A 25,819-nucleotide genomic window follows, 5' to 3' on the forward strand; every position below is an offset into this window, starting at 1 on the left:
CTGAAAGCAGAGGAGCACAGGGAATGTCTCAGCAGGCAGAGGGCTTTGATGGAAAGGACACATGCAGTCCCTGGCTTTCAAAACCACATAGCAGAAGGTGGGTCACAGTGCTCAGACTCCTTGGGCTGCATCATGCAAGATGCCTTCAGTGTTGAGAACACGACTGCCGTCTGTATAACCCGGCTTCCGCACACAAACCTGAAAAAGGACAGCAGCTGTCGCTAGTTCCTACGGTCACAGCATGCCTGTTCCTTCAGATCCCACATAAACAGCAGCAGTTATGTGCTGAGTTCTGGAACTGACTGAGCAGGCCACATGGATATCGAATAGGAAATCCAAAATGCACTTTTACTGGCTTCATATTCACCCACGTGTTTGGGCCTCTCCTCGATTCAATATTGCTGGTTCTGATAATTTCCTTCGTTAGACAAGATTTTGAAGACATTTACCCTGCCCTCTTCCAGTGCTATAGCGACAATTTTGGTCGTGGGGTCAGGTGGAGGCAACATCTGAACTAAAATCAATCCTCCAAGTTAAACTGGAGTGCCGCTCTCATGCAAATTCATGAAGGAGAAGGAGTCACCACTGCCTGGGCTGCTAAGCTCGGTTTGGGTCAGTCTGGCCTTTCCACACCTGGGTCACTCTTGGAAAGGGTTCTATGGGCAAATTATTCACTTGTCCCAATAGTTAGTGATTATTCTTCCTGTAGTTAGCTCTGTGGGACTGATTGATTTTTAGCAACTTAATGAAGCTGAAGGCTTTAATGGCCCTGTTTGATCCTCCATCAACATGAATATCTCCAAGAGCGTCCTTGCCATCACAGGACTCCACTAAAGTATAGTGGACTAATGGACTGTGTAATGGACAATGGTGTAGGAGGAATTTAAGAGAAATGAATGCCTAAACATATTTGCATGCTCAGGCATGGGTCCTACTGGTATACAATTACAGAGTCTGTGCTGTGTCAATACCTTGGATTCACACAGAGAATGTTAGCAGCACATTGTTGCTTTGCTCTTCAGTTTCTTCCTGGAAATCAGGTACCCTCCGAACTAGTAAATAGCTCTAGCTAGACTGTAGGAACTGCGTTCTGATCATGAAGCCATCAGAGGAAGAGAGCAAGCACACACCTCCTGGCAAACACCCAGGACAACTCAGCCCAAGAACCGAACGAAGCACGATGTAGCTGGACTGCTCGGCACCAGGCTTTCTCAGATCTACTGACCTGTACCTCTGCTCCAGGCACATTCATGTTCCTGGCAAGTCTCCCTCCATTTAGAGAAAGCCAGAAAGATCATTAGTCCACATCAAGAGAAAGTAACAGGACAGGCATGGTGTGTGCTCCTCTCCCTGCTCCTCACAGGCAATGCCACCCACTGCTTCTGCCTCTGCCTGTTCAGATTGGGGACCGCTATCATCCTCATCATACTCTGGACCATAGTGGTAGCCCTTGGAATAGTCATAGCCCTGGGGTTCCATGGCTGCTGCTCTTCAGAAGCCCAGAGCCTGATGTCGATGGTCTATTTGGCTGCAGCATGCCTGGCGGCATTCAGCAGGTTGGGGAACACTGGCTAAGGTCCTCCTCTTTTAAGACTGCTATTGGCCCTCTGTGTGCTTCCTTTCCCAGGGGTGGGCCTCTGAAGTGTGGATGGGGTTTACTGCTTGACGTCTGGAATCATGGGTTATGTGGGAGCAGGCTGTACCTGTGCACTGAATCATTCTTTTAGGACACCTGGTCAAGGTAGTCCTGGAGACTACTCTTGGATCTCACAGACGACATTTGGAATGGGATTATGGGAGAGCTTGCCAGCTGACTTTAGCTTGCACTGTGGGGAAGAGTGCAAAATGTCACATGAGGATTGAGACTAAGGTGAAGTACTAGGGAATTTCTCATGATCCATGACTCCACATTTCAGGGTCTGTATGATTATCAGATGATTTTGAGTGGATGTGGATATCAGCTCTGTACATCTGTCCTGCAAGAGTCTTCAAGGACTAAAACACAAGCCAGTCACAGACCTCCACCTACAGCAGTGCCATCTTGCTTTTTTTGTAGTGTTTTGACCAACATGAGAGTGCATGTTACCCAATGCTGCCAGTGAGAAAGGTAACATACTCCAGATCGCTGGTAAAGATTCTTAGTCGGAGACATTGTTAAAGAAACACTAGAGTATTTCTCACATCTGCAGATGGCATCCTGCGTTGGCAAATGCCCTCTTGCTGTAGTTATGTAGATAAACACCTCAGGGCTGAAGGTATATTGACATGATATTTTTATAGAGTAGGCACTATAGACCCTTTAAGGGAACAGAGGAAGTTTTGTGTAGTTCTCAGGGCGGAGGGACTGCTCTGATTGAATGTGTTTCAGGATCCTGTGGATAATGGTGGTGTGTTACTAGGACCTGAGCCAGTAAATGTAACATTTTCCTGTGGTTTGTGTCCTTGTTTTTAATTTGTGACAGTCTCTCATGTATCCCAGCCTATCCTGAAGACTATGTGTCCCATCATTACCTTTACAACACAGTGATCTAGTGTGTGTAGTTTCCCAGCGTCTCAGCCCCCCAAATAACACGGGTGTTTATAGAGATCCCTGCTCATGATCAGTTAATTGATTAAAACGGCAGATAATAGACGTGTCCACCTGGCTGTGTATAGAGCTGTTCATGGCAGGACAGCCCTCAGGGATTATAAATATATTGGAGATCAGATCTCCGGACTTATCAATATGCACTCCAATCATCCCGAGAACTGTGAAAGCCTTGTCAATGAGCTGCAGACATAAACTGAATGAACCAGGTCAGTTTTCTTCTGGAGGAAGTAGCCAGCTTTTATCGAAGCAGGGACACAGCATTGCCACTTTTGGCTGAAACGGCTTCTGAGAAAGATCCAGGAGTTGGGATGGGACCATTGCATGGGGATATACCGTCAGCACTCTCTGGTTGTCGAAGAGTAACATTGGTCCATCAGAGCCTCTGCCAGATGTGGCACTGTCCTCAATAAAGCCAAGTCCCCAAAGAATCTCACTGGAAACAGGCCACGGACCCTTCGGGAGGAAGCGCTGTGTGGGTTTTGGATAGCCGGATGAAGCACTATTTACAAAATTTCCTCAATGATCAGCAGAAAGGTTTCCTTCTCCTCCAGTGTCAATGGAAGCTCTATCCCTCAGACAGATTCCTGGGGAGCTTTGGCATTTTGATGAGACTTGGAGAACCCTTTTGAGCACCCGATTAGCTGGTTTCCCACCCAGCTCTGCCGTATTTTATGAAAGGGCCTTTTCAGAGACACACTCAAAATGGTCCCCTGCACAGCACTGTGTGGTACAGCAAAGGGACCCCTTATCTAAAAGGTAGGAAGTTCAGTTAGACTCTGATTTAGGCCGGTGGTCCCCTAGAGCTTGCCTGAACAGGACTGGGTCTGCTGCTGGATACACATGTGCTGCAGTCTCCTCCGGGAGAGGGAGGAAAACTCCAGGAGATGTAAGACATTCCAAATGGAGGTGAAATGTCTCATGACACGGGAGAGCTAGTTACAACACAGGAAGGAAAGAGCTCAGGCCCTTCCTTTGGGCTTAGTAGACATTTGTCCACATTTCCTCCTGTCTCCACATAGAGAGTGTCAAGGGCACATCTCCATTCCACACTGTGGACTACAGCAGGGGAAGCCGAAGCCAGCGCTTGTCATTTCATGGAGTTTGGGCCCTATGAAATGGCTGACGGCACCAGAAGAGGCAGCCTGGAAGTCAAGTATTCTGAAGATAACAGTTTGTACTTGGAAGATGGGTGGCAGGTTCCCAAAAGGAACTCTCAAAGTTAATCTTTTGCTGAAATGTCAATCCAAGAGCCCGGGATCCTTCCTCTGTGTATCTCGGGGTCCCAAGTGAACCCAAGTCTCTTACTCCCTGTGCTTCCAAGGTTCTTCCCCTCCATGAGAACTTGGTGATTATCTTAGGGAAAAAGTGGTTGTAAAACGCCATGAGGAAGTCAGGTGGGAGCTGTGGCCCTGGTTTGAATGTCAGCTGCAGCTGCAGCAGGAGCAGCAGGTGGTGGTGGGTGGTCAGGAAGAAAGAGGAAGCCTCACTGGTGTGGGGTCTTTCTCCCATGGAAGGTGGAAGGAAGATGGAAGCTTTTTGGGTGTCGGGGTCCCCAAGACCACCTGAAGCCCCTGGAAACTACTGCTCCCCTCCCCCCGTCCTCCGACCACACCCTTCCAAGGCTGAGAACAGCTCTCAGAGTTTTCCAATCCCCTGTGTGATTAGGAGATAAGCCCTGGGCTCAACGGGCTGACACAGCCTGAGGGAAGAGTTCTGCTCAGACTTCATTCCTCCCTCCTGACCCTCTTCCAGCCTTCCGTGTGCAACGGCTACTTAGATCATCCGACATTTTGGCCCTGCCCGCCTTTCACATCACCAAATACAAAATGTCTCCTGACCAGCTCAGAGTACATGTCTTTTGCGGTTGGTGTTTGTTAGTGGAGAGACTCACAAGTGGACAACGTGCAGTAATTGCTGAATGGCTTCTCCTAAGACCTAATGAGTGGAACGAATGCATAGTGAAAGGCAGATTTATAGGGGCAGCTCTAGGGAAGGTTTCCTGACCTTACAGGATGGGGTCTGTGAAGTACCAAGGCTGGGCTGGGGTAGAGCTTTCTTTAAGGGGAGTGAAGGGAGTTGTGATGTGTTGGTGAGGTACTGGGGTCATAGCCTTATTTAGGGAATTTGGGGCCCTGTGGGTGGATCTTAGGTACACTGGCCACGTTGGAATCTGGAACTAGGGGCTTGCTTTCTCCAGTGCTTTGTGTGGGCTTTTGGAAAGCCGGGCTTTTGCGCGGGCTTTCGTGAATTCTGGCTTATGGGGGGTCTTTTCCAAAGCCTGGCTTCGGGGCAAGGCTTTTCGATAGCCTGGCTTTTGGGCGGGCTTGTCGATATCCTGGCTTTTGGGCGGCCTTTTTGATAGCCTGGGTTTTGCGCGGGCTTTTGTAAGTCTGGGTTTTGTGCGGGCTTTTCCAAAGGCTGGCTTTTGCGCATGCTTTTGTAAGCCTGCGTTTTGGGCGGGCTTTTCGAAAGCCTGGCTTTTGCGCGGGCTTTTTAAAATGCTGGCCTTTGCGCGGGATTTTCAAAAGCTGCAAAGCTGGACTTTTCAAAATCCTAGCCTTTCCACGGATTTTTCAAACCCCTGGCTTTCGTGTGGGCATTTAGAAAACTTGGCTTTTGGAAAGCCAGGCTTTTGCAAGCATAGTCTGCTGATCAGGAGAGAAGGGCGGGGACCTCTAAGTCCGCGCCATCTTACATCTGTCCCTAAACCTCCTGCCTAATACCCAGGTCTAAATATGATATCTCTATCATTCTCCTTGTTCACAAGGTATGGACCAGTGTGGAAGATCCTTGATATGTGGTTGAACAGAGTGTTACAAGTTCTCCGTACTGACTGATTGCGCCGGAACATTGCTAGGGGCTCATCCTTGTTTATACACCCAGAGCTGCTAAGAAGGAAAGCACCACACCCACACCCCAAACCACCAAATCTCCTGTACTGAGGGTTCTTCAAGGCCAGTGACAAAATACAGACAGAGGCCTATCTGTCATGTTATTTGCTGAGCAGGTCAGGGTGGGACCATATGCTCCCCACCGAGACCTAATGGAAGAAAGGAGACAGAAACCTCCCTCTGGCCTTCATGGACAGATTCTCCTCTGCCTTTGAGCAACAGGACCTCTGGCCAGCATGGCTCCACTAGTGCCGTGAAGGTCCACAGATAGGGCGGGCAGCACATATAATGTCCCATTCCTTCTGCCTATCGAACCATTATTATGCATTAATAGCCCCATGGATATTTCCAACACTGTCTGGGGGGGGATAGAGAGCTTATTGGAGTGTGGCTGCTCCTCCGCCTTTTGGCTAAGATCAAGTGTGGAGTGTGGTTGGGAACAGCCATGTCTAGAAACAAACTGGCCTCTCACAGGGGATTTCCCTTTCCCCTCTTATAATAACTTGTTCCCTCATTGGCAGTGATTGTACCTTGCCAGTGTCCCTTCATCGACCAAGGCCTCCCTGTCACTCTGCCTATGTGTCCCGTCTGAGAGTGACTTCTATCCTTCAAATATTTATACCCATATTTTTATAATACCAAAGACACTGGAGCCAACATACTTAGAATCCACGTCTTTATTGCTCAAATAACTGTAGGGAAGTAAAGGTAGTCATGGCCATTATGGGTGGCTCAGAAGAAGCCTTCCTCATGTGGCTCTGGGACAGGGGTGGCACTCAAGTGCTGCTCCAAAATCTTTAAGAAGGGTTGTTCTCAGGAATTGGTGGAAGTTCACAGAACATCAGCAGTCTGCTGTTTCTGCGGAAAAGAGATCTTCTCATCCGGAACCAATCCTATAAGCAGGAGACAGAGATGCTTTAGTACAGCGAACAGTATCATCTTTAATGTACCTATCCTGGAGGCCTATACACCCACTTCATTTCAATAACAGTTGGGACAGTATTCTGAACATATCCCAAGGCCTGGTGTGTGCTAGGCCCATGCTCTTGCACTGAGCCACCCCCACCCCCACCCTGAAGAATCACTACATCTTTTGAATGCCCAGAAACTAATTGTTCATTGGTCTAACCCCAGGAGGAGTTGAAGGGATTCCTTGGGTGTATTGATGATTGAGTATGCTGGAGGTAACAGGGTTCATTCTTACGGAAAGAATGAAAAGATCCTCCCAAGAAGCCCCTTAGAATATGGGACACCACACCCAGTCTTTCAACCACGGAAGGGGACCAAAACATTGGCTCTCCTCTATCATTGATATTTTTGATGCATTTCTTCAGGAAAGGATTCACATGTAGCTCATGGGTGTGGTTCCTGGTCCTTGCTGTGGAAAAGTAAGAAAAACTCTTCACCCTGCCCCCTCCACTTAACAACCTTAGGAAGGCCAGAGGCAATCTGCTGAGGTTCCAATGTATTGGCCTTATTTGAGCTCCCAGAACACATATTTTATGAGACAAAGGGCACCTCTTCCTGCTTGGTGCTTCCCTTCTGAGTTCCCAGAATAATGACTATAGGCCTTTCCTCTTTTGGGCATTAGGTGTGGAAAAGCTAAGGTTGAGTGTAATGGTGGTCAGAGTGCAGATGCACACCCAATTAAAAACAGGTACATGTGCCATAGGCTGTTTGAGGTCCCTGGTCCGGATACTGGTTTTAGAAGTAAGCTAGGTCTCTGGCATTTACAGAGCAGAACAAGGGGAATTATGAGAGAAGATATTTTGACACATCGAGAGTGCTGAATTCGAAAGTGTGTAAGAACATCGTCTCTTCACCTGTGTGAGGCACGTGGGCTGCACAGCTTTCTGGTCTTCAAGAACACACCAAGTCCCCTGAAGGACAGACAAAGCCCCTTAGGGTCTTAGCTTTTCTGGTGGTCCAATTGGCATTTCCTGCCTGAGAAAATGGAGGCCTGGTATCATTCTGAACCTATCCTGGCTGTGTACTCGTCTCGCAGCATTTCGAGGCGACTTCAGGGTCCAACTTCTGCTACAATTCTAGAAAGCAACAGTACCTGGTGTGGCGCCCTTCTATAAAATATGCTTTTCCTGAATTCTTACCTGCACATCAGATTCTGGCACACCCATCCATCGTGCAAGGTCCTTCCTAAAGGGAAAAAGTTCCAACATTTAGGCATTGTGGTGGAAATCAAGTATGTAAGGACAGGTCTTATTTGGTTTTATATATTTCAGTCCACACTGGTGAGCACGCACGTGTTTCTTACAGTCACTATTCGTAACCTTCAACCTAGCTTTAGCAATGGGTTCCTTTCAAGGACCAAATTTAAGAGTATCCCCAGAAACACAGATGCCTCTTTGGTGTAGTGAAAATGTAAAAGTCAGTAAAGAGCGCATGCGGGATGAAAAGCAATGGCGGAGGTGTAACCCGAGGTGGAATCCCTCCTGCTGTTCCCGGCCACGCCTCAGACTTCTCACCCATAGGTCTGCAAAGTCATTTAGAACACCAAGCATTGTCTAAATCTCCCGATCTTGAACAGGGCAACAAAACACATTTGTTTCCAGTCCGCATAGCTTCCATATCCCTATTCCCTGATCTAACTGCGGGCGGACCGTCCTAATTGCAGGCAGACGATCGTAATTGCAGGGCGGGTACTAATTGCATGGGGACAGTACAGGACCAGTGCCATGATTTCTACATGAAATCAGACAGGGCCAAAGGACCAGGATTCACTACCTATAAATGAGGCGCCAAGCAGGCCCATCCGCTTACCTTGTTCGCAAGCTGGGGTAGCGAGTCTCTTGGAACAGGCGCTCCAGATCACGCAGCTGAGAGTGGGTGAACCTGGGGCGAGTGTGCCGCGGGTGAACCAGCCGGTTCCCAGCCTGTTGGCCCCTGTTGCCCTCAGGAATGGCTGCCTCTTGCTGAGGCTGCTCTTGATCATTGGGGTGTTGGTCACCTTCTTGCTGGACGTTGTTGTCCTCGGGGCCGTAAGCACCATCACCAGCATATCTTGCTTCCATTTCTTCTTCCTTCTCGTCTCCCTCCTCTTCTACTCCTGTGGCTTCCTGAGCGAGACTGAGCTCAGCAGGCTCTTCTTGAGGAAGGTTGCCTCCAGCCAACTGGCCCTGCGTGGGTTGGCCCTGATCAAGCCCACCCTGAACAAGCCCGCCCACTAAACGCTGTGATTGGTCTCCTACCTCTCTAGCCTCTGAGACCACTGCAGTCCCACCTGAAAGACAGAAAGAAGACACAGAGATAAAGATCTTAGCCTCATGGCCCAGGGATCTCTGGAAAGCCCGGAGAGGGACCACAAGCAGAGCTGGGTAACCGAACTGAAGTGCATGTCCACTGCTCTTTCTACCACCGTTTCTCCCCGAATTTCACCAAAGTCCAGTCAGAACCAGTTTACTGACCATGCTGTTGCTCCGGGTCCACCTCAGCTCCCAGACTCAGAGACTTTTGGAAACTTTGGCAGCTGTCTTGAGGAGTGTCCATGGCGAAAATCACTGGATCTGACCTTGCTCCCTAAGAAGCTTCCAACCTGGTGTCCACACGTTCCGGCACCAAAATATATAGTTCTGCCCCGATCCTTGACCCGGAAGGCGCCTCACCCACATTACAGTGTGTCCAGAGATACATTCTAGCCTGGCTTCCGGCACAGTCTCAGTGGCTGTGGGCTTGTTCCGTGAGGTCCACAAGCCGAAGCAGTATACGCTACGAAGAGCAGAGTGCTTTAAAAATGGAACGCAGCCAGTGTGTGCGCGGGTGCTGATCGCGTGGCTCTAAATTGCTGCTTAGCGAACACTTGTAGCCCTGGTTAAGCCCGAAAGGTTCAGATCCATTCAGAGGGAATAACACAAAGACATGCTCAAGCTCAGCAGGCCACTGGGCCCTACCGAACAATTTTATTAAATTATTAAATAAATTAAAATTTATTAAGTTATACAAATGCCCTTCAAACCAAATGGCAAGGACACCCCCGCTAATAAAGTGGTACAAATTAGACTCCATCTTGTATGACCCACATCGTGTACTACGATCTTACTTTCCCTGGGTTGACCGTGCTGCCCTGAATAGCTCTGTGTGGTGCCAAATATTCCAGAAGGTCAGGGCAAGATCGTCCTGAGAGACTGTGTTCCCAACAGGGCTGAATCCCTCCAGTGTTCACCATTTCATTCTCATGGAGTGTTTGCGTGGGAAGAGACCTTTCTGTGCCTAGCTGTGTTTGACCCAAGGACCCGGGGTGTCCCAACGATCTGCCTTGGGTACTGGCTCCAAAGTTGTTGTCTCACAGGTATGAAGGTCAAAGGCACGTGGAGTAAGGAATTCTGGGTACAAGCTTTACCAAGAAAGAGAGAAATTGAGGAAAACTGTGAGAAATCCCCAGAGTGGGTGATGTTCCCCAAATTTAAAAATGCCATTGAGCTCTGTCATCTAGTGGGTTTTGTTTGTAATCGGACTATGTCCGTGCCTGAGGTAATTGTTAGGACATGGGTTAGTTCTCTAGGATGGCATAGACTGAGACACTGGACGATCCATATGGTCAGGCCCAGGCAGGAAAACGATCGAGCTCTGTTCTCCTATTGCCTGTGCAGTTAGGTGGCTGCACCAATCCTCCCGGTCCCAGGCCCTGTTTGTGTTTTTTGTTGGTATTGACTGATCAACATTAGTCACTGAGTGGCCTTGCAACCTCTGAAATGTCAGGTCCTCCAGTCTCCTTTTATTACTCCTCTCTCTTCTCTCAGCTACCAAGAAGCTGCTCCGATTGTGGGTCCCTTTCTCCGTGCCTTCTGAGCATTGTGATGGCTTTCTAGAAACGGAGAGAGGGGCTTGCTTAGAGGGTCTCTACTTACTCTCATGATTTGCTGCTGTAGAAGCCGGGCTCCATTAGGAAACAAGAGTGCCATGTGTGCCTTCCTTTAGGACTTGGTGGGCTGGCTGGCCTGCTGACACTAGCTGCAAGCCTGGTTCTTCTTCTTCTTCTTGTCAGGCTGTAGCTCTCATACTGAGCTGGCTCAATCTTTGTTTGTCATCCTTAGTGGTTCTGGTTTGACTGTTTCACTCTAACAGTCCTTGTAGCCCTAGCATCTCTCCAACATATGTGAGAAACTTGCAAATTTGAACGTGGGTGCTTTGCTCTCACTCCCAACAGACACCTTGCCACTGCATCGCTATCAACCCTGGTTTCTGAGATAAACTTCCCAAGATGCTGCTCCCAGGGTTTGGAGGGAACAGGTAAGCAATCATGTATTCAGAGTGTCCCCAAGTCTGTTCATTGCCATTCCTTTCTGTAGAGGTCACAGGACACTGACACCGGGCTTAATGTTTTATTGCTGGCACTTTCCTCCCTGGGCTTAGCACAGGAGTTATGCAGAGGTTTGGTTCACTGATGGTGGACTCAGCAAGCTCATTGTACATTCTTGCTGAGTAGCCCCGATGTGCTGTCCAGTGGGCGATGGAATTATCTAATAACACAGTGCCCTCTCCTGGCCACTGTATAGCAGGTTGAATGATGGTGATACTGCAAAAGGAGCCCACAGCCCCAGTGAGAGGTTGGCCTGAACAAGTCACTGTGAAGGCCACAAAGCAGGGCAGGGAGCCTGCTTGAGCCCGGTTCTCCAATGCCAGTCTTTACATGGGGGCCTTGGCCAAGATTTGTCACAGTTAGGTGTTTGCAAGAAAGATGCCTTCAGGAGATTCAACTGGATCCTGGGGTCACTAGAAGGCCATGAGGAGACTAAGGTACACCATTCCCAAGGATGCAGAGTCTGTATGCTATCCTGGTGTCACAAGAGAGGACAAGTAGCAGATAATCAGTAGGCCTCCTCATGGCTGCTCTCATGAGGAAGTATGGTCAATTTGAGAGCTCAGAGGCCCACAACACTACATGCTTCCCTGGGCATCGTTTCACCCTCAGAGGACTATACTATGCTGATACTAGCACCCAGCCCTGCACTTAGTATTATTCAGTTGATTATGGATCATTACAACCCTCATCCAATGAATAGGGGTTGGAAACAAATGAATGAACCTGTGTGTGTTTGTCGCTATGTCTCTGTCTCTGTGTCTCTCTTCATCTGTCTCTCTCATCTCTGTCTCTGTCTCTCTTTCTCTGCACGTGTGTGTGTGTGTGTGTGTGTGTGTGTGTGTGTGTGTGTGTGTGTGTGTGTGTTTGTGTGTGTGTATAATGCCAGTACTTTCAGTCAGGTATTCTCTTGTCTGGCAACACAGAGTATCATGGTGGAGCAAATAAATCTATCTTTCAACTCATGACAACCTAGCTTGTGGTCCCACTCTCTAGTCAGAGTCTACAAGGTTCATGATGCCTATATGTTGGGGAGCCTGGGGAAAGAGTGATAAGGCTTATCCCCCACCCCAAGGCCTCATAGCATGCTGGAAGATGTCGCTTGCCATGGGAATTGAGATTGCTAAGGCCTATGTAGTGGAAGGCAGTTCATGATCCCACTCTGGCTTTTTTTCACATGGGTCATGGAAGGATTGGGGTGAATGGAGTCACAAGGGACAGGGATGACTCCCATTTGGTCACTGGGTGCAAGATGAAGAGTCAAGTCTTGGCTCATAATAGGCTCAGGAAGCTTCCCATTTTGCTTGTCACTTGCTGTAATTGCATGTGGCACACTTTTGCTCTCCAGCATCACCATGGGTTGCTCTATCTAAGGGAGTCTTAATTTTATTGTCAGTCCCACAGCAGGGTTCCCGTCCAAGAATCTGTTGTCAGGACTCTTTTTTGGGAACCCATGTATACTTCACCTCTACTGAAGGTTCTGTTGTGGTGCCTTCACAACGTGCACATATTTTAGTACCCCTTATATGCTTCTTAACTCTAGCTGTCTGTCCTCGTATTCTCTCCCACAGCCCCTCTTCTTTGCCCTTTCTAACTTAACCTTCCCATTACAGCCCCCAATTCATCCACAAATAATTATTCTATTTCATTGTCTTAACAAGGATTGTCTGTTCCCTCTAGCCCCTTATTCTATACCTACCCTCTTGGCAGAGAAAGTGAGGCCTCCCTCATAGACAGCATCATTCGAGACGTCTCATCTGGGCCTCAGTTCACCTTTTCTGTTAGCTGTATCTTGTAGTAAGAAAGCTGTGTGGGTTATGAATGGAAAAGAATCAGGACATGTTCTTCTAGGCAGCCATCATTTTAAAAAGTGAGTTGCCTACTGGAGGTAGGGACAACAAGCATCTTCCCTTGCATGAGAGAATGACCCTGTTAGCTCTCGTGAGGAATGAAGAACAAAGATGCCAGAACTATCTTAGGTATAAGCAGAGGTATCTGAGAGTGGCTACATGCCATGGGCAAGCATGGGTTAATCTCAATACCTGGGAACCATTTTTTCAGGAGAGCTCCCATACTGGATCACAGACACCCCTCCAGGCAGAGGGCTGACAGTGAGAAGGTAGTTCCTCAACTTCTACTGGAACTGTTGGTTTTAATCTCAAGTTGATCTAGGATGTCTGCTGGCATTCTGCTATCCTCCCTCCTAAAAGACGAACGAATTAGACCCACATAACCCAGGGGGAAAGGATTTCACATTCTAGATTCAGCTCGGCTGTGGTTGGAATATCCCTTAAACGATGGGGAATCCTGCCCAGGGCAGCAGGATTTGTTTGCTTGCTTGCTTGCTTGCTTGCTTGCTTGTTTATTTTCTTTTGTTTCTTAAGACATAGTTTCTCCATGTAGTCCTGGCTGTCCTGAAACTCACTCTGTATACCAGGCTGGCCTTGAACTCAGGAATCCTACTGCTTCTGCCTTCTAAGTGCTGAGATTAAAGGTGTATGCTACCTCTGCCTGGCACAGGAGAGAAGTTTTAACTACAATTCAATTTTTAAATTAGACCTGTCTTGTAGGAGGTCAGGAAAATGGATTCAAAACTCATATGTTCAGCTTTTCTTTTATTTAAGCCCTCTGCCGAGAATTCTGTGCTTCCCACAGGCTCTCTTTCCATACCTCCTATCTCTCAGTCCTCAGGGGATCTAGTTCCCCTTTCCTTTGGAGACATATTCACTATTCTGCTCCTTCCCCACTTACAGGAATTTTCCCCTATGAGTGTGAATGAAAGGGACTCTTGACCAGACTTAATTCATCTCTCATTTTTCTTCTGAGAGCCAAGAGAGGTAAGTCAGGCTGTGGGCGGCTAAACTGAGCAAATACAGATTTTTAAACAAATTACCCAGCTCTATGACTTTGCCTGGAAATATATGTTACAAAGGGGTGTAGAGGGAACATTGGAACGTTTGAGGAGAATATTGGAGGTTTAAGCCACAGGGGAGCCAAGATCCCCCACACTCACATTGCCACTAAAACTGGCTGATTTTTCTTTTATCTGATGCTTGTAGCGGGTACAGCTAACGAAGTGCTCATCCATACACATGTCATAGAGGCTTTCTTCCCGAGTGAAGGTATCTTTTTTTTTGTTTTTTGGTTTTTTTTTCAGAGCTGGGGACCGAACCCAGGGCCTTGCGCTTGCTAGGCAAGCGCTCTACCACTGAGCTAAATCCCCAACCCAAGTGAGTGAAGGTATCTTGACCAGTAACTCCAGTAAGAAAGTTTTAACAGGGCTTTCTCAGTTAATTCCTGCCGATGTTGTTAGCATCAAGTTGATGATGTTCTAGTACGTACCTGCTGCTCCTCTGTACTAGCTTCTCATATTCACGCAAAATCAAAGGTATGGTATGGCAGACTGTAAACTGCAAAATACAGGGCCAAACCACTTGGAGCTCGAGCTAGGGGATCAGACTGCAAAACACCACCGAAGCCAGAAGAGGGCACCAGATCTCCTGGAGCTGGAGTTAAGGATCGCCGTGAGCCTCCATGTAGCTAGGAATTGAACCTGGGTCCTCTAGAAGAGCAGTCAGTGCTTTTAAGCCCTGAGCCATCTCCTCAGTCACCCTATGTGGGGAGCCGACTTGCCTGAGACCCCAACATTGAGCTGGTGGTCAGCGTTGCTCAGTAGCAAGGCTTGCCAGAAGTGTTGATACAAATCTGGTGCTCCAATAGGTTTGCTAAGCAGAGGCTCCTACCTTTTGTTGGGACCTAACTTCATACAGACTGAGGGCTCGTGACCTTCACAAAAGAGTCAGCTTCCGACAGACCCCTACAGACCCAGGGCTTGTGACCTTTTGCTGAAAGCCAATTTCCTACAGAACCACGAATTGTTACCTTCTGCTAGACCAACTAGCTACTGCTAGGGGCCAACTTCCTACAAGACCTAGGCCAACATCTCGCAGGAGTGAGCTAACTACCCTATTGGCTAGCACATCAAGGTCTCCCAGCCCCCTGAAGACTTCCTCCTCCCCCTGCCTTGCTACTGTATACAACCAGAGCCTGCAAGCATTAAACTTGTCGCCTTGATAAGACTCTTGTCTTGGCGTCCTTCTTCGTGTCTCTTGTCCTCCATTCTCTTCCAGGTACCCTCCGGATCCTCGTTGACTGTTCTGCTGGACGGGACTTTTGTTTTGAGGGGGGAACAAAAACAGTATAAAAATGATATTCAGACTAAACAACAACAAAATGGCTAATATTACATGGATGGGAAAACAGGACAAAAAAAAAGTAATCCCCCTGTCTTTGATGAGGAGTACAGAGAGTATAGGAGCCAAAGGTTCTTTTTATCAGGTCTTATGAGGAATATTTGATATATTTCAGGATGGGACTGGAGTGAGAGAAAATAAACGTTCTACTCGACTGTTTAGATGCACAGCCATTGCAGGGTTAACGTGGGTTTTGGGCTCTAGATGTGGTCTCTTTTCAGTCCTTTCTTGTTTGTATGGAGTACTCCCTCATTTCAAGGACATTTTGATAATGTTCCAAGGATCTTTTTTTTTTCTTTTCTTTTTTTCAGAGCTGGGGACTGAACCCAGGGCCTTGCGCTTGCTAGGCAAGCACTCTACCACTGAGCCAAATCCCCAACCCTGTGTTCCAAGGATCTTATTAAAACGTTTGACCTTTTTCTAACTCAGGAGTTCTGTGAGAAAACACACATACACCCAGTCACACATGCGCAGAAGGAAGTAAAAGTATGGGGTTTTAATAAGATAGGGTTTCTGTACAAAGGTTAAGATGGTTGGGTGTTTTTCCAAGATGAAAAAAACCCCCCTAAAACCATAAAATATTTGAGTATAAATGATGAGACTTAAAGGTGATATATATTATTAACAGTTGTAAATAAAAGTTCAATATATTGCTATCAAATCTTTACTTAAATCAATGGAGTTCTCTTAAGTTATTACATTTGGCAAAAGTTTTAAGCTATTGCACTTGGTAAAAAGTATTGGCTTTAAAAGCAAAGATCTGGTTAAGAGCACTGGCTGCTCTTCCAGAAGACCTGGGGTCCATTTACAGTTTCAAGCAGGACAACCTTCTGTAACTTGAATTCCAGAGGAACTGATGCCCTCTGCTGGCCTCCATGAGTAAGAGACATACATATGGTGCCTTAGCATTCCTGCAAGCAAAACACCCACACATATAAAGACAAATGAACTTTCAAGAAATGTGTCTAATCAAGGTTTATTTAAAATTATTTTCTTTTCAGACTTTCTGTAAATACTACCCAGTATGAGACTGACGTAGTGGACATTCTTGGTATTCAATAACCATACTTGGAGACCTAGACTAATGTAGTCAGAGGGATTAAAAGGGACAATATTATAACCCTTGACCTTCAAGCCCAACCTTGTCCCAGAAGACAGTGGAAAGCTCCCAAATGTCCTTGTGAGTCACTGGGTCACTGGTTCTTTTTATCAGGGAAGCCATGGAACTCTAACCAAAATGCATAGAGGGGAATGGACCCAGAGGAAATAATTTCATCCATATGGCCAAGCAAAGGCATGGCTTGGCAAGGCTTTCCCCCCCCCTTATCTTCACATAGATGGAACAATTAGTAAAAGGAAGCTAGTGAACTCCTGAGGACCAGTTTCTAAACTGGCTTTGACAATTAAAAATGGTTCATTGTCTCCACCTGCATGCCTGAATGCTCTTAAAAACACATTAGAAAAGCAGAAATGAGTGCTATGTTTCTTTTAGAGTCCACGGACTTTCTTCCTCAGACATCAGTCTTAATTAACCATATGGAATGATAGTTTGACAATTCTTTCTCACAGTGACTTTCATTTTTATTAAAGAAATGTTCCCCTGATATAGGGCATTATGACCTTGGCTCAGTTCAGCACTTCGGTCCTTATCTATAGCCAGGAAAGGCAGACCCATTATTGTTTTAACCTAAAAAAACTTAAAAAAGGATTAAATTTCTTCTCTTTCTTCATCTCTAGAAGCCATCTGGGAGAGGCATCACATGGTGATTTTTACTAGTCATGGTTCTCTAGAGTCTCAATACTTAGGGATAGTCTCTATATAGTAAGGGGATTTGTTATGATGACTTACAGTCTGCAGTCCAACTCCAGACAATGGTCAGCAGTGAATTGGAAGTTCAAGGATCTAGTAGTTGCTCAGTCCCACGAGGCTAATTGTTTCAGCTGGTCTTCTGCAGAAGTAGGTTCTAATAGATGTGCTGGCAACTGAGTGCAAGTAGGTGGAGGAGAGTGAATCTGCCTTTTCCCAATGTCCTTATGTAAGTCTCCAGCAGAAGGGGTGGCCCAGATTAAAGATGTGTACCACTACTCTGTATCTGGGACTTGTTTTGTCTTAGGTTGACCTTGAACTCAGAGATCTCCTTGCCTTAATCCCCTGTGCCTAAGCTTTTCATAGCCACTGGGCTTCAAGATCATCTCCATGCCAAGATCCAGGCCAGAAACTTGTCTCTCTCTGCCTCAAGATCTGGATCACAGGTGAGCCCTCCAATTTTGGATTGTAGTTCATTTCAGATATAGTCAAATTGACAACCAGGAATAGCCATTACGTGATTCAAGACAGCTATCAAGTTCTTGGAAACAGATTCTGGGTTTATCACTCACAGATCTAGTATGGATGTCAAAGGAAAATAAAGTGAGGAAGGAGGGACCCAAAGGATGGATGCTTTTGTGAACCCATCAAGAGACCTTAACAGACTGATTTTTTTTATTAACTTGAGTATTTCTTATTTACATTTCGAGTGTTATTCCCTTTCCCGGTTTCCGGGCAAACATCCCCCTAATCCCTCCCCCTCCCCTTCTTTATGGGTGTTCCCCTCCCCATCCTCCCCCACTTGCCGCCCTCCCCCAACAATCTAGTTCACTGGGGGTTCAGTCTTAGCAGGACCCAGGGCTTCCCCTTCCACTGGTGCTCTTACTAGGATATTCATTGCTACCTATGAGGTCAGAGTCCAGGGTCAGTCCATGTATAGTCTTTAGGTAGTGGCTTAGTCCCTGGAAGCTCTGGTTGCTTGAGATTGTTGTACATATGGGGTCTCGAGCCCCTTCAAGCTCTTCCAGTTCTTTCTCTGATTCCTTCAACGGGGGTCCTATTCTCAGTTCAGTGGTTTGCTGCTGGCATTCGCCTATGTATTTGCTGTATTCTGGCTGTGTCTCTCAGGAGAGATCTACATCCGGCTCCTGTCAGCCTGCACTTCTTTGCTTCATCCATCTTGTCTAATTGGGTGGCTGTATATGTATGGGCCACATGTGGGGCAGGCTCTGAATGGGTGTTGCTTCTGTGTCTGTTTTAATCTTTGCCTCTCTATTCCCTGCCAAGGGTATTCTTATTCCCCTTTTAAAGAAGGAGTGAAGCATTCACATTTTGATCATCCGTCTTGAGTTTCATTTGTTCTAGGCATCTAGGGTAATTCAAGCATTTGGGCTAATAGCCACTTATCAATGAGTGCATACCATGTGTGTTTTTCTGTGATTGGGTTACCTCACTCAGGATGATATTTTCCAGTTCCAACCATTTGCCTACGAATTTCATAAAGTCATTGTTTTTGATAGCTGAGTAATATTCCATTGTGTAGATGTACCACATTTTCTGTTCCATTCCTCTGTTGAAGGGCATCTGGGTTCTTTCCAGCTTCTGGCTATTATAAATAAGGCTGCGATGAACATAGTGGAGCACGTGTCTTTTTTATATGTTGGGGCATCTTTTGGGTATATGCCCAAGAGAGGTATAGCTGGATCCTCAGGCAGTTCAATGTCCAATTTTCTGAGGAACCTCCAGACTGATTTCCAGAATGGTTGTACCAGTCTGCAATCCCACCAACAATGGAGGAGTATTCCTCTTTCTCCGCATCCTCGCCAGCATCTGCTGTCATCTGAGTTTTTGATCTTAGCCAGTCTGACTGGTGTGAGGTGAAATCTCAGGGTTGTTTTGATTTGCATTTCCCTTATGACTAAAGATGTTGAACATTTCTTTTGGAAACATGCCATTCTGGCATCTTCTGGTTGTCTGCTTAAGATTTTTAATACTAGTAGCTCTTGGCTTTACTTCTCCCCTACATCTCTAGCTAGATGCTGGTCAAGTATCTCCTTTCCTGGCTGTTATACAAATGGAATTACTGATGCACTTTTGGGGTCCTCCAGATAGACTCACCCAGAGAGGTACTTCAACAGTCACATTCAACTACTGCACCCTGATCTGGGAAGATATATTTGGTTGTTGCTCAGGCTGACAGTTGGGTTACCTCTTCTGAGGGAAAAATGATGCTGCAGACAGTAAACAGACTGCACAGGGATTAGGGTAGAAATTCTAAAAATAACAGTTTTTAAAATGCTCTTGCTTCTCAAATCAGAAATGCCAAAAAGGAGCTTTGGTTTCTTATCCCTTCCTAAGTGAGCACTTCTTCTTGGAGGCCATCTACTGAGAAAGAGAACTTCAAACATCAATCCAAACATTAATCCATTCTTGTGAACAAAAACTTGACCTCTAGACATTAGTGGTAAAAATGGGATCACAGCTGTTCTGCAATTTTATGTCACCTCCTAAATGATCTCAGTGTTATCTCCTCAGAGTGGGGAGAATGAGACCTGCCTCTAGGCGGAGACACGCCCTTGTCTCCTTCTATAAGTACTGCTCCTGTGGGGCTAGTCAGATTCCTGGCTAGAAGGTCAACTCTCTAAAGGTGGGTTCACCTTAAGACAATATACTTTTTCTTTCCAGAGTTCTTGTCCCCTTAGTACAGTTCCCAGAAGCCATGACACCTTGACACCTTGAGGCACGGCACTCAGAAAGGCCTAACAATTTCTTTTTTTTTCCCATTGTCTTTTTCCTTTTGGATGCAGGCCAGAGCCTAAAGATGCTTTCAAACTCCTTAGCTAATGCCATGAGTTTCCTCTTTGTCTAAAGCTCCCCTCCCCACCTTGTGTCTGCCTGTTTCCAGGTGGCTGACCTTCATGAAGTCTCACCTCAAGCAGCGTGGCCTTTGTTTCTTTTCTTCTCTACCCCAGGTCTTCCCTTGCAGGCAGCTATGAGGTTTGTAGCTTACCTAGGATGAGTTTTTCTTTTTGAAATAAATTGTCCTCCAGCTTCTATTTAAGTCTATGATTTCCATTAATTTACATTTGTGCCTGTTTTTAAACTTGTTCTTTTACTAATGAGACTAAGAAATCCAAAGAGAGGACCCCAGTTTCCAGGTATCATATTGTGGCTCTGTTGAGATGGCAAGATTTCCAGACATGTCTTTCCTGACTTTTATGTTTTTGAGACAGGGTTTCTCTGTGTAGCTGTCACTGTCCTGGAACTCACTCTGTAGACCTGGCTGGCCTCAAATTCAGAGATCTGACTGCATTTGCCTCCTGAATGCAGGGACTAAAGGTGTGCACAGAGAAAATAAGCCAATTCTGTACTCTCAGATGGCATCAGAACTTGCTGTTGCTATTAAACAGTTGTTCTGTCAAACCACTTTCTAAATATTTAGGTTTATACCCCTAGACCTGGGCAGCTCTCTACTCAGAGAAGCTTCTTTGTGCAGAAGGCAGCAATCTTTGGGGAGATACATAAGGAGTCAAAGTACTAAGAATAGGAGACTTAGTGCTGAGTCCCAATTAAGCCACCTGTTGCAATTCCTCCTACAGCCCACCAAGGCTTAAGGAACATCCTGGATGTGGAAGTGAACAGAACAGAAGAGCTGGAGGATGGAGAGCAGGGCTGTGGAATTAAGACTTCTGGACATAAGATGGTTATTGAACTCATGATACATGGCAGCTGGAGCTGCCTACAGACAATTAAGCCAGCCAACATTCTAACATAGATCAGGGCAGGGATCTTCAGATCTCACCCTTTATCAAGAACCTATTGGCAGTTGCTGGGTGCTGGGGGAAGGAACGCCATTCTTCTTTGAGGGTTAGCCACTAAAAGGAGTCCCATACTTCAGTGGATGGCTCCACATTCATACAAACATGGGCAGCACTAATTGGAGTTAGTGGGCCAGAAAAAAAATGTTAAGCCATTTGGGTTGGCATTACTCTCCACAGAAGTCACACACTAACAAAACCCCTGATACCAGGCATTAGAAATACCTTTTCAAATGGTTCAACAGGATAATAATATAGGTGACTCCCCAAATAATATGGGCTACTGATGTAACCCTTAGTTGCCTCGAAGAGGTTGAGGGTGGTACCCTGTTGCTGAAGACACTGCACACTTAGGGCATAGGATCAAATGGTTCAAACTGGATCTGACCTGAAAGCCTCTTTTCTATAGTCTAGTTTCCAAAGTTCCATAAAATACTATGCAAGCTGCCATTGGAGGGAAGCAATTAAACAGCCCTCCTCATTTTCAACAACAATTACCCACACCACGATATACATAAAAGTGCAATAAAGGGCACTTACATGTTGATGGTAACCACCAGCTGTTTAATTTGACCTAAGGCCTACTCAACAGGAGGGAAATTATGCCTAGTACTAGAAACCCAGCCATCATCCTAGAGCCAAGGTCCTTAGAAAAAATATACTCTCCGCACTTTGCTAGATCTGAAAGACCAGAGTTGGGGCCAATCTGGGGCCAGTGGGAAAATTCTCACCACAAACCTCCAAGCACAAGGACCTCTCCTTTCCAGGAAGAAAAAGCCGGGATTTGGACCTCACAGATCAACATAATTCCTTACTATGTTTTAATTTTTTTTTTATACAGACAGGTAAGTGTAGCTAAGTGCATCAAAGAAGCTTCTCTTTATAGCAACCATCACGGAAAAAAACACATCTGGGACACAATGCAGAGAACAGTGGATCAAGTGAAGCCATATATATCACAGTTCCTGCATCTGTGGCTCAGAGAACATCATAGACCAGGGAGCGAGAATACCAGGAAATCCACTGTGGACAGTCTTTCCTAGAAATGGCTGCATAAACAAGATCAGAACAACATTATCAATGGATAAGTTAATGTGGACAGGAAAGTTTTGCAGGGTCCAACCCCTAGAAAAGGACTATAGGCAATTAATGACTGCTGGGAGAAGCCTCTGTAAAAATAACTTTGATTTGCCTGTTTGTCATCGTGGGTGTTGTCTCTGTCTGCTAATCTAGGCCTGGTCCTGGAAGCATGTAGTCAACCCACAATCTTATTTAGACCAGAATGTTTTTAGCTTCTGAGACCGACTGCTGAATAAGCTTGCCCTTTCTAGTTCTTTCTGAACTCTGGCTAGCTGATTCAACTCAAGCTCCTATCCTACCTGAGTGACTTGATCTGGCTTCTCTTTCCTTCTCTGAATATCTCTGCTTAGCCTCTAACTGGCAACATTTTCTAATCTTCTGGCTCCTTCTCATTTTCTCGCTCCTTTTTGTCTTCACTTGTGTCTAGTTCTCTCTTCAATCTGTCTCCATAACACTCTCCCAGTAAAACTGTTTCTTTGCTTTCTCTTTGTGTATGCTGCTCCCTCTCTTCTTGTAAGAGGTTGGGCATATCCTATTCTATCAAATCTTTCTCTGATTCATCACTTTGTCTGCCACTCAATTAGATATCACTTTCAAATATGGGTGCTTCCTTCTACAAACTAACTTTACCTTCATTGTTTGGGATTAAAGGTGTGTACTAAGCACCTGTCTATTCTGGTCAGAGGGATTAAAGGTGTGTGGTGTATCTGCATTCCAGCTGGACCACATACATAGACTTAGGTCTTCTGATGTAATCCCTCGTCACAACAGCCTCTACAAGCCTCTTTCAGAGATGAACTCCCTATTAATTATCTAATGTAGAGTGGTCATGCCTGAAACCATATATACACAAATCACAAAAGTGGACCCAGCAGGTTGTATTTATATACTCTGTGCACACATATGTATCTAGCAATAATAATAATAGAAAAAGAGGGCTATCAATTTGTGAGTGGTAGAGAGACATCAACAAATCTGAGGAAGGCTACCTGAGAAGGGCTGGAGGGAGGAAATGGAAGGGGTGAAGTGATATAATTCTATTTCAATTAAAAACATAATTTAAAAAAGACATGAAGTTGGGCAGAGGGTGTGTTGTGGAAAACTATGGAGGGCTAGATGGGGAAAAAGGGGTTAAATATAATGTTTCATTGTCTTCATGCATGAAATTCTCAAGAATAAAGAAAAATTAAAAAAATGTATTATAAAAAGCTACTGGTTACTGGGTAAACATCTAAGTACAGATAAGTAGTTTCAGTGAGAACATGGAACCCATAGTCTTTAATTAAATGGTCTGATGGACTAGTTATCTGGTTACGACTAGTTATCAAAATTGTGTAATTTCCATGAGGAAAACTCACTCTTATCAATTATCACTTCCTATTTGAGGATATTTTCTGTAGTTAGTGATAATCTCTTAGGAAATACTAGAAATAACCATTAAATAGAATAAAAAGTTGGAGACTGAAAAACCAAAATTTGTATTTGTGAAATATTAGTCTTAATCAAACTAATGAGGATGAATAAAATCGCTCTGTAAACTATTACCAAGTATATGTGAAATGGTACAGCTGCTGTGGAAAATGCTACTGTAGTTCCACAAATTCATCAACATGAAATTACAACCCTGTTGATTTACTCCATTTCTGAAGGACTGAAAGAAAAGATACAAACACATGAATATATATATATATATATATATTAGCATTATTCACAATAGCTGAGAGTAGAAGAACCTACATGTCCCATGATTAATAATTGTACAAATATGTGGTCTATATGCAGTACAGGACATTATTGATACTTAAATTGAAACAAACTCATGGATACAATATTGTCCCACGCTATGTCTCGCCAGCAAGAACATCGCAGGACACAAAGGATCCTTCTGCAGAAAAGCTTTAATGCATCTTGAGAGCGAGAGCATAAGCTTACAATACGGAGACCCGGAGTGAGGGAAAGACCATCCCTTATATAGGAAACTATCCTCGCCTAGGACGTGTCACTCTCTGGCTGGTCGCTGCCAAATGTGCCAGATGACGTACCACAGCATACGTGTCCCCCTGAGTGAGGAATTTACCAGGCGCTTGCGTATTGCCCTTTTATTAGGTGCATCCTGCCGGATATCGGCGCCATCTTACAATGGAGAATGTGGGGGCGGCCCTCCACATCTCCCCTTTTTCTGTTTATAAGCAAATAGGACACCCATAAATAGGAGGGTGAAGGCAGAGGTCATATCCTCGCACAAAGTTGGCGAACCTGTACAAGAGAGATACCCTTAAGCTGTTGTTGAGACCCAGGGCACTCCCGACCCATCGCACTGCCATTTTTCGAGGGAGGGAAAACTGGGGCAGATACCCTCATGTAATATGACATGCCTTCCAGGGAGCGTGTTTGGTAGAACTTCCCTGTGCGATGCTATGCTCGTCATCCCTCATGGGCTGCTCAACCCGGACACTCTAATCCTGTGCAATGAACCGAGGTTCTAGGAGTGCAAGAGCTGTCCAGCCGGCGACCTATTGCTTGAGCATGGTCAACCAAATATCTGCTGACGCTCCTTGTTCAAGGGCTATAAGCGCCTGGGTGATCACAATTTTGTCCCTCTTTGTTTGAAATCTCAATTTGCAAAGCAACCAGAGGAGTAACACTAATCCGCAACAGAGGACTGCTCCAAACAGTCCCACCCCCACCCATTCCTTAAAATAAGAGACTGCTGAGGTGATCCAGGATGACAATCCTTCTGTCAAAGACAGATCCAGTCGGGTAGTTTATCTTGAATGATGGCCGCTCTCAATTCCCTGAGCGTCTGCTCAAAATCCGAGGTCCAATTCTGTAACAAATGCTGTGAAAGGGTTTTAGACAAATTGGCAGCTTTGGTAAATTGTTCATATTGTATAGACGTGACACAAAGGCCAGGGAGCTTTTGTTCACAGCCAAGCTGGGCCAGTTGCCATAGGATGTCTAGCTGCTCTTGGACCAGATCAATACGTTGGTTAATAAGCATGAGGCCTCCTTGTATCTGAGTATTAGCCGAGGCCTGTCTGTCCAGAGCCACAGAGACGGTAGCCGATAAATCATTGATAGTTTGGGTTGTCTGTACCGAGTTTGACAAGGCCAATGCCGAGGCAGTAACCGAAGCAGCAACTGCCGTTGTAGCAATAATGCCAACAATAATTGCCAAGATGCCAAAATCTCTCTTTCCTCTAAATAAGGTCAGGGTCCCCGGAGTCTCAACAGGGACCGGGATAAAGCGAGGCATGCGGGTAACTACCGCTATGGAATATTGGCTAGCATCCCAGCACAGGGCATAAAAACATGAACCGTCTGTACAATTCAATGTAGAAACTTTAGTGGCATTACTTATAATCCACACAAATGGCGGCCAGACACAAACCGGAGCAGGGTTAAACCCCGTGTTCCAGTAAGGTTTATATTTTATATGAGTAGCTGTCCAGACAGAGGCTGAAGGGTGGATATTCCCCGTCCAGGAAAATGATAACCGTCCCTTTTCACCCTTTCCTCCAAATAGCATCGCCATGGGCGTAAGATCAGTGCAGCTACCATTAATGCCACAAAGCATCCATTGATCAAAGGGATTATTATTGGACCGTCTAGGATCAATGGTGGTGAAGTTTACTCCGCCTCCCAAATCAGGGGAGAAGGAGAAAAAATTCTGGACTGCCCAGGCAGAGTCCCGGGACTGGCAACCAGTCCACAGCAAAGTAAGTTTTTCATCCTGGGTCCCTCTACAAAAGGGTGCCAACTTTGGTTGACGGAAAGGGCAGGTGGAGGAGTTAATGTAAGGCCACCAACCATAGAGAACTGTGGCGTTAGCCACAATGTCTTCCTCACCAGTTCCCCATGTGGCCTCCCTTAACCAAGCAGAAGATTGATTACTCAACATAATGCAAGAAGATCAGAAGATGTTTTGTTGAATATGCCAAAACAAAGGTTGCCCTTAAGGGGAATAGTCCTATTTTCTTTTACTTGCTCTATTAGGGAATCTAATGGTAAATAGGCTAGTCCCAATTCTTTGTTGGTAGTAAAGAAACGTGGAAACACTTGGGCA

General features: G+C 45.8%; 1 protein-coding gene across 1 annotated transcript; it reads right to left on the minus strand.

The window, feature by feature from the left end:
• Positions 1-6,141: 6,141 nt before the first annotated feature.
• Positions 6,142-8,993, minus strand: Rhox9 (reproductive homeobox 9). The gene is made up of 4 exons (NM_001024874.1): positions 8,904-8,993; positions 8,260-8,719; positions 7,590-7,635; positions 6,142-6,374 (listed from the first exon to the last, which is right to left on the minus strand). Exons 1-4 carry the CDS (start codon positions 8,983-8,985, stop codon positions 6,279-6,281), a joined length of 684 nt encoding a protein of 227 aa, NP_001020045.1. The 5' UTR covers positions 8,986-8,993; the 3' UTR covers positions 6,142-6,278.
• Between the last annotated feature and the right edge of the window lie 16,826 nt (positions 8,994-25,819).

Source organism: Rattus norvegicus, chromosome X (genome assembly GCF_036323735.1).
Source record: "Rattus norvegicus strain BN/NHsdMcwi chromosome X, GRCr8, whole genome shotgun sequence".
In the NCBI taxonomy this organism is placed as follows: Eukaryota; Metazoa; Chordata; class Mammalia; order Rodentia; family Muridae; genus Rattus; species Rattus norvegicus.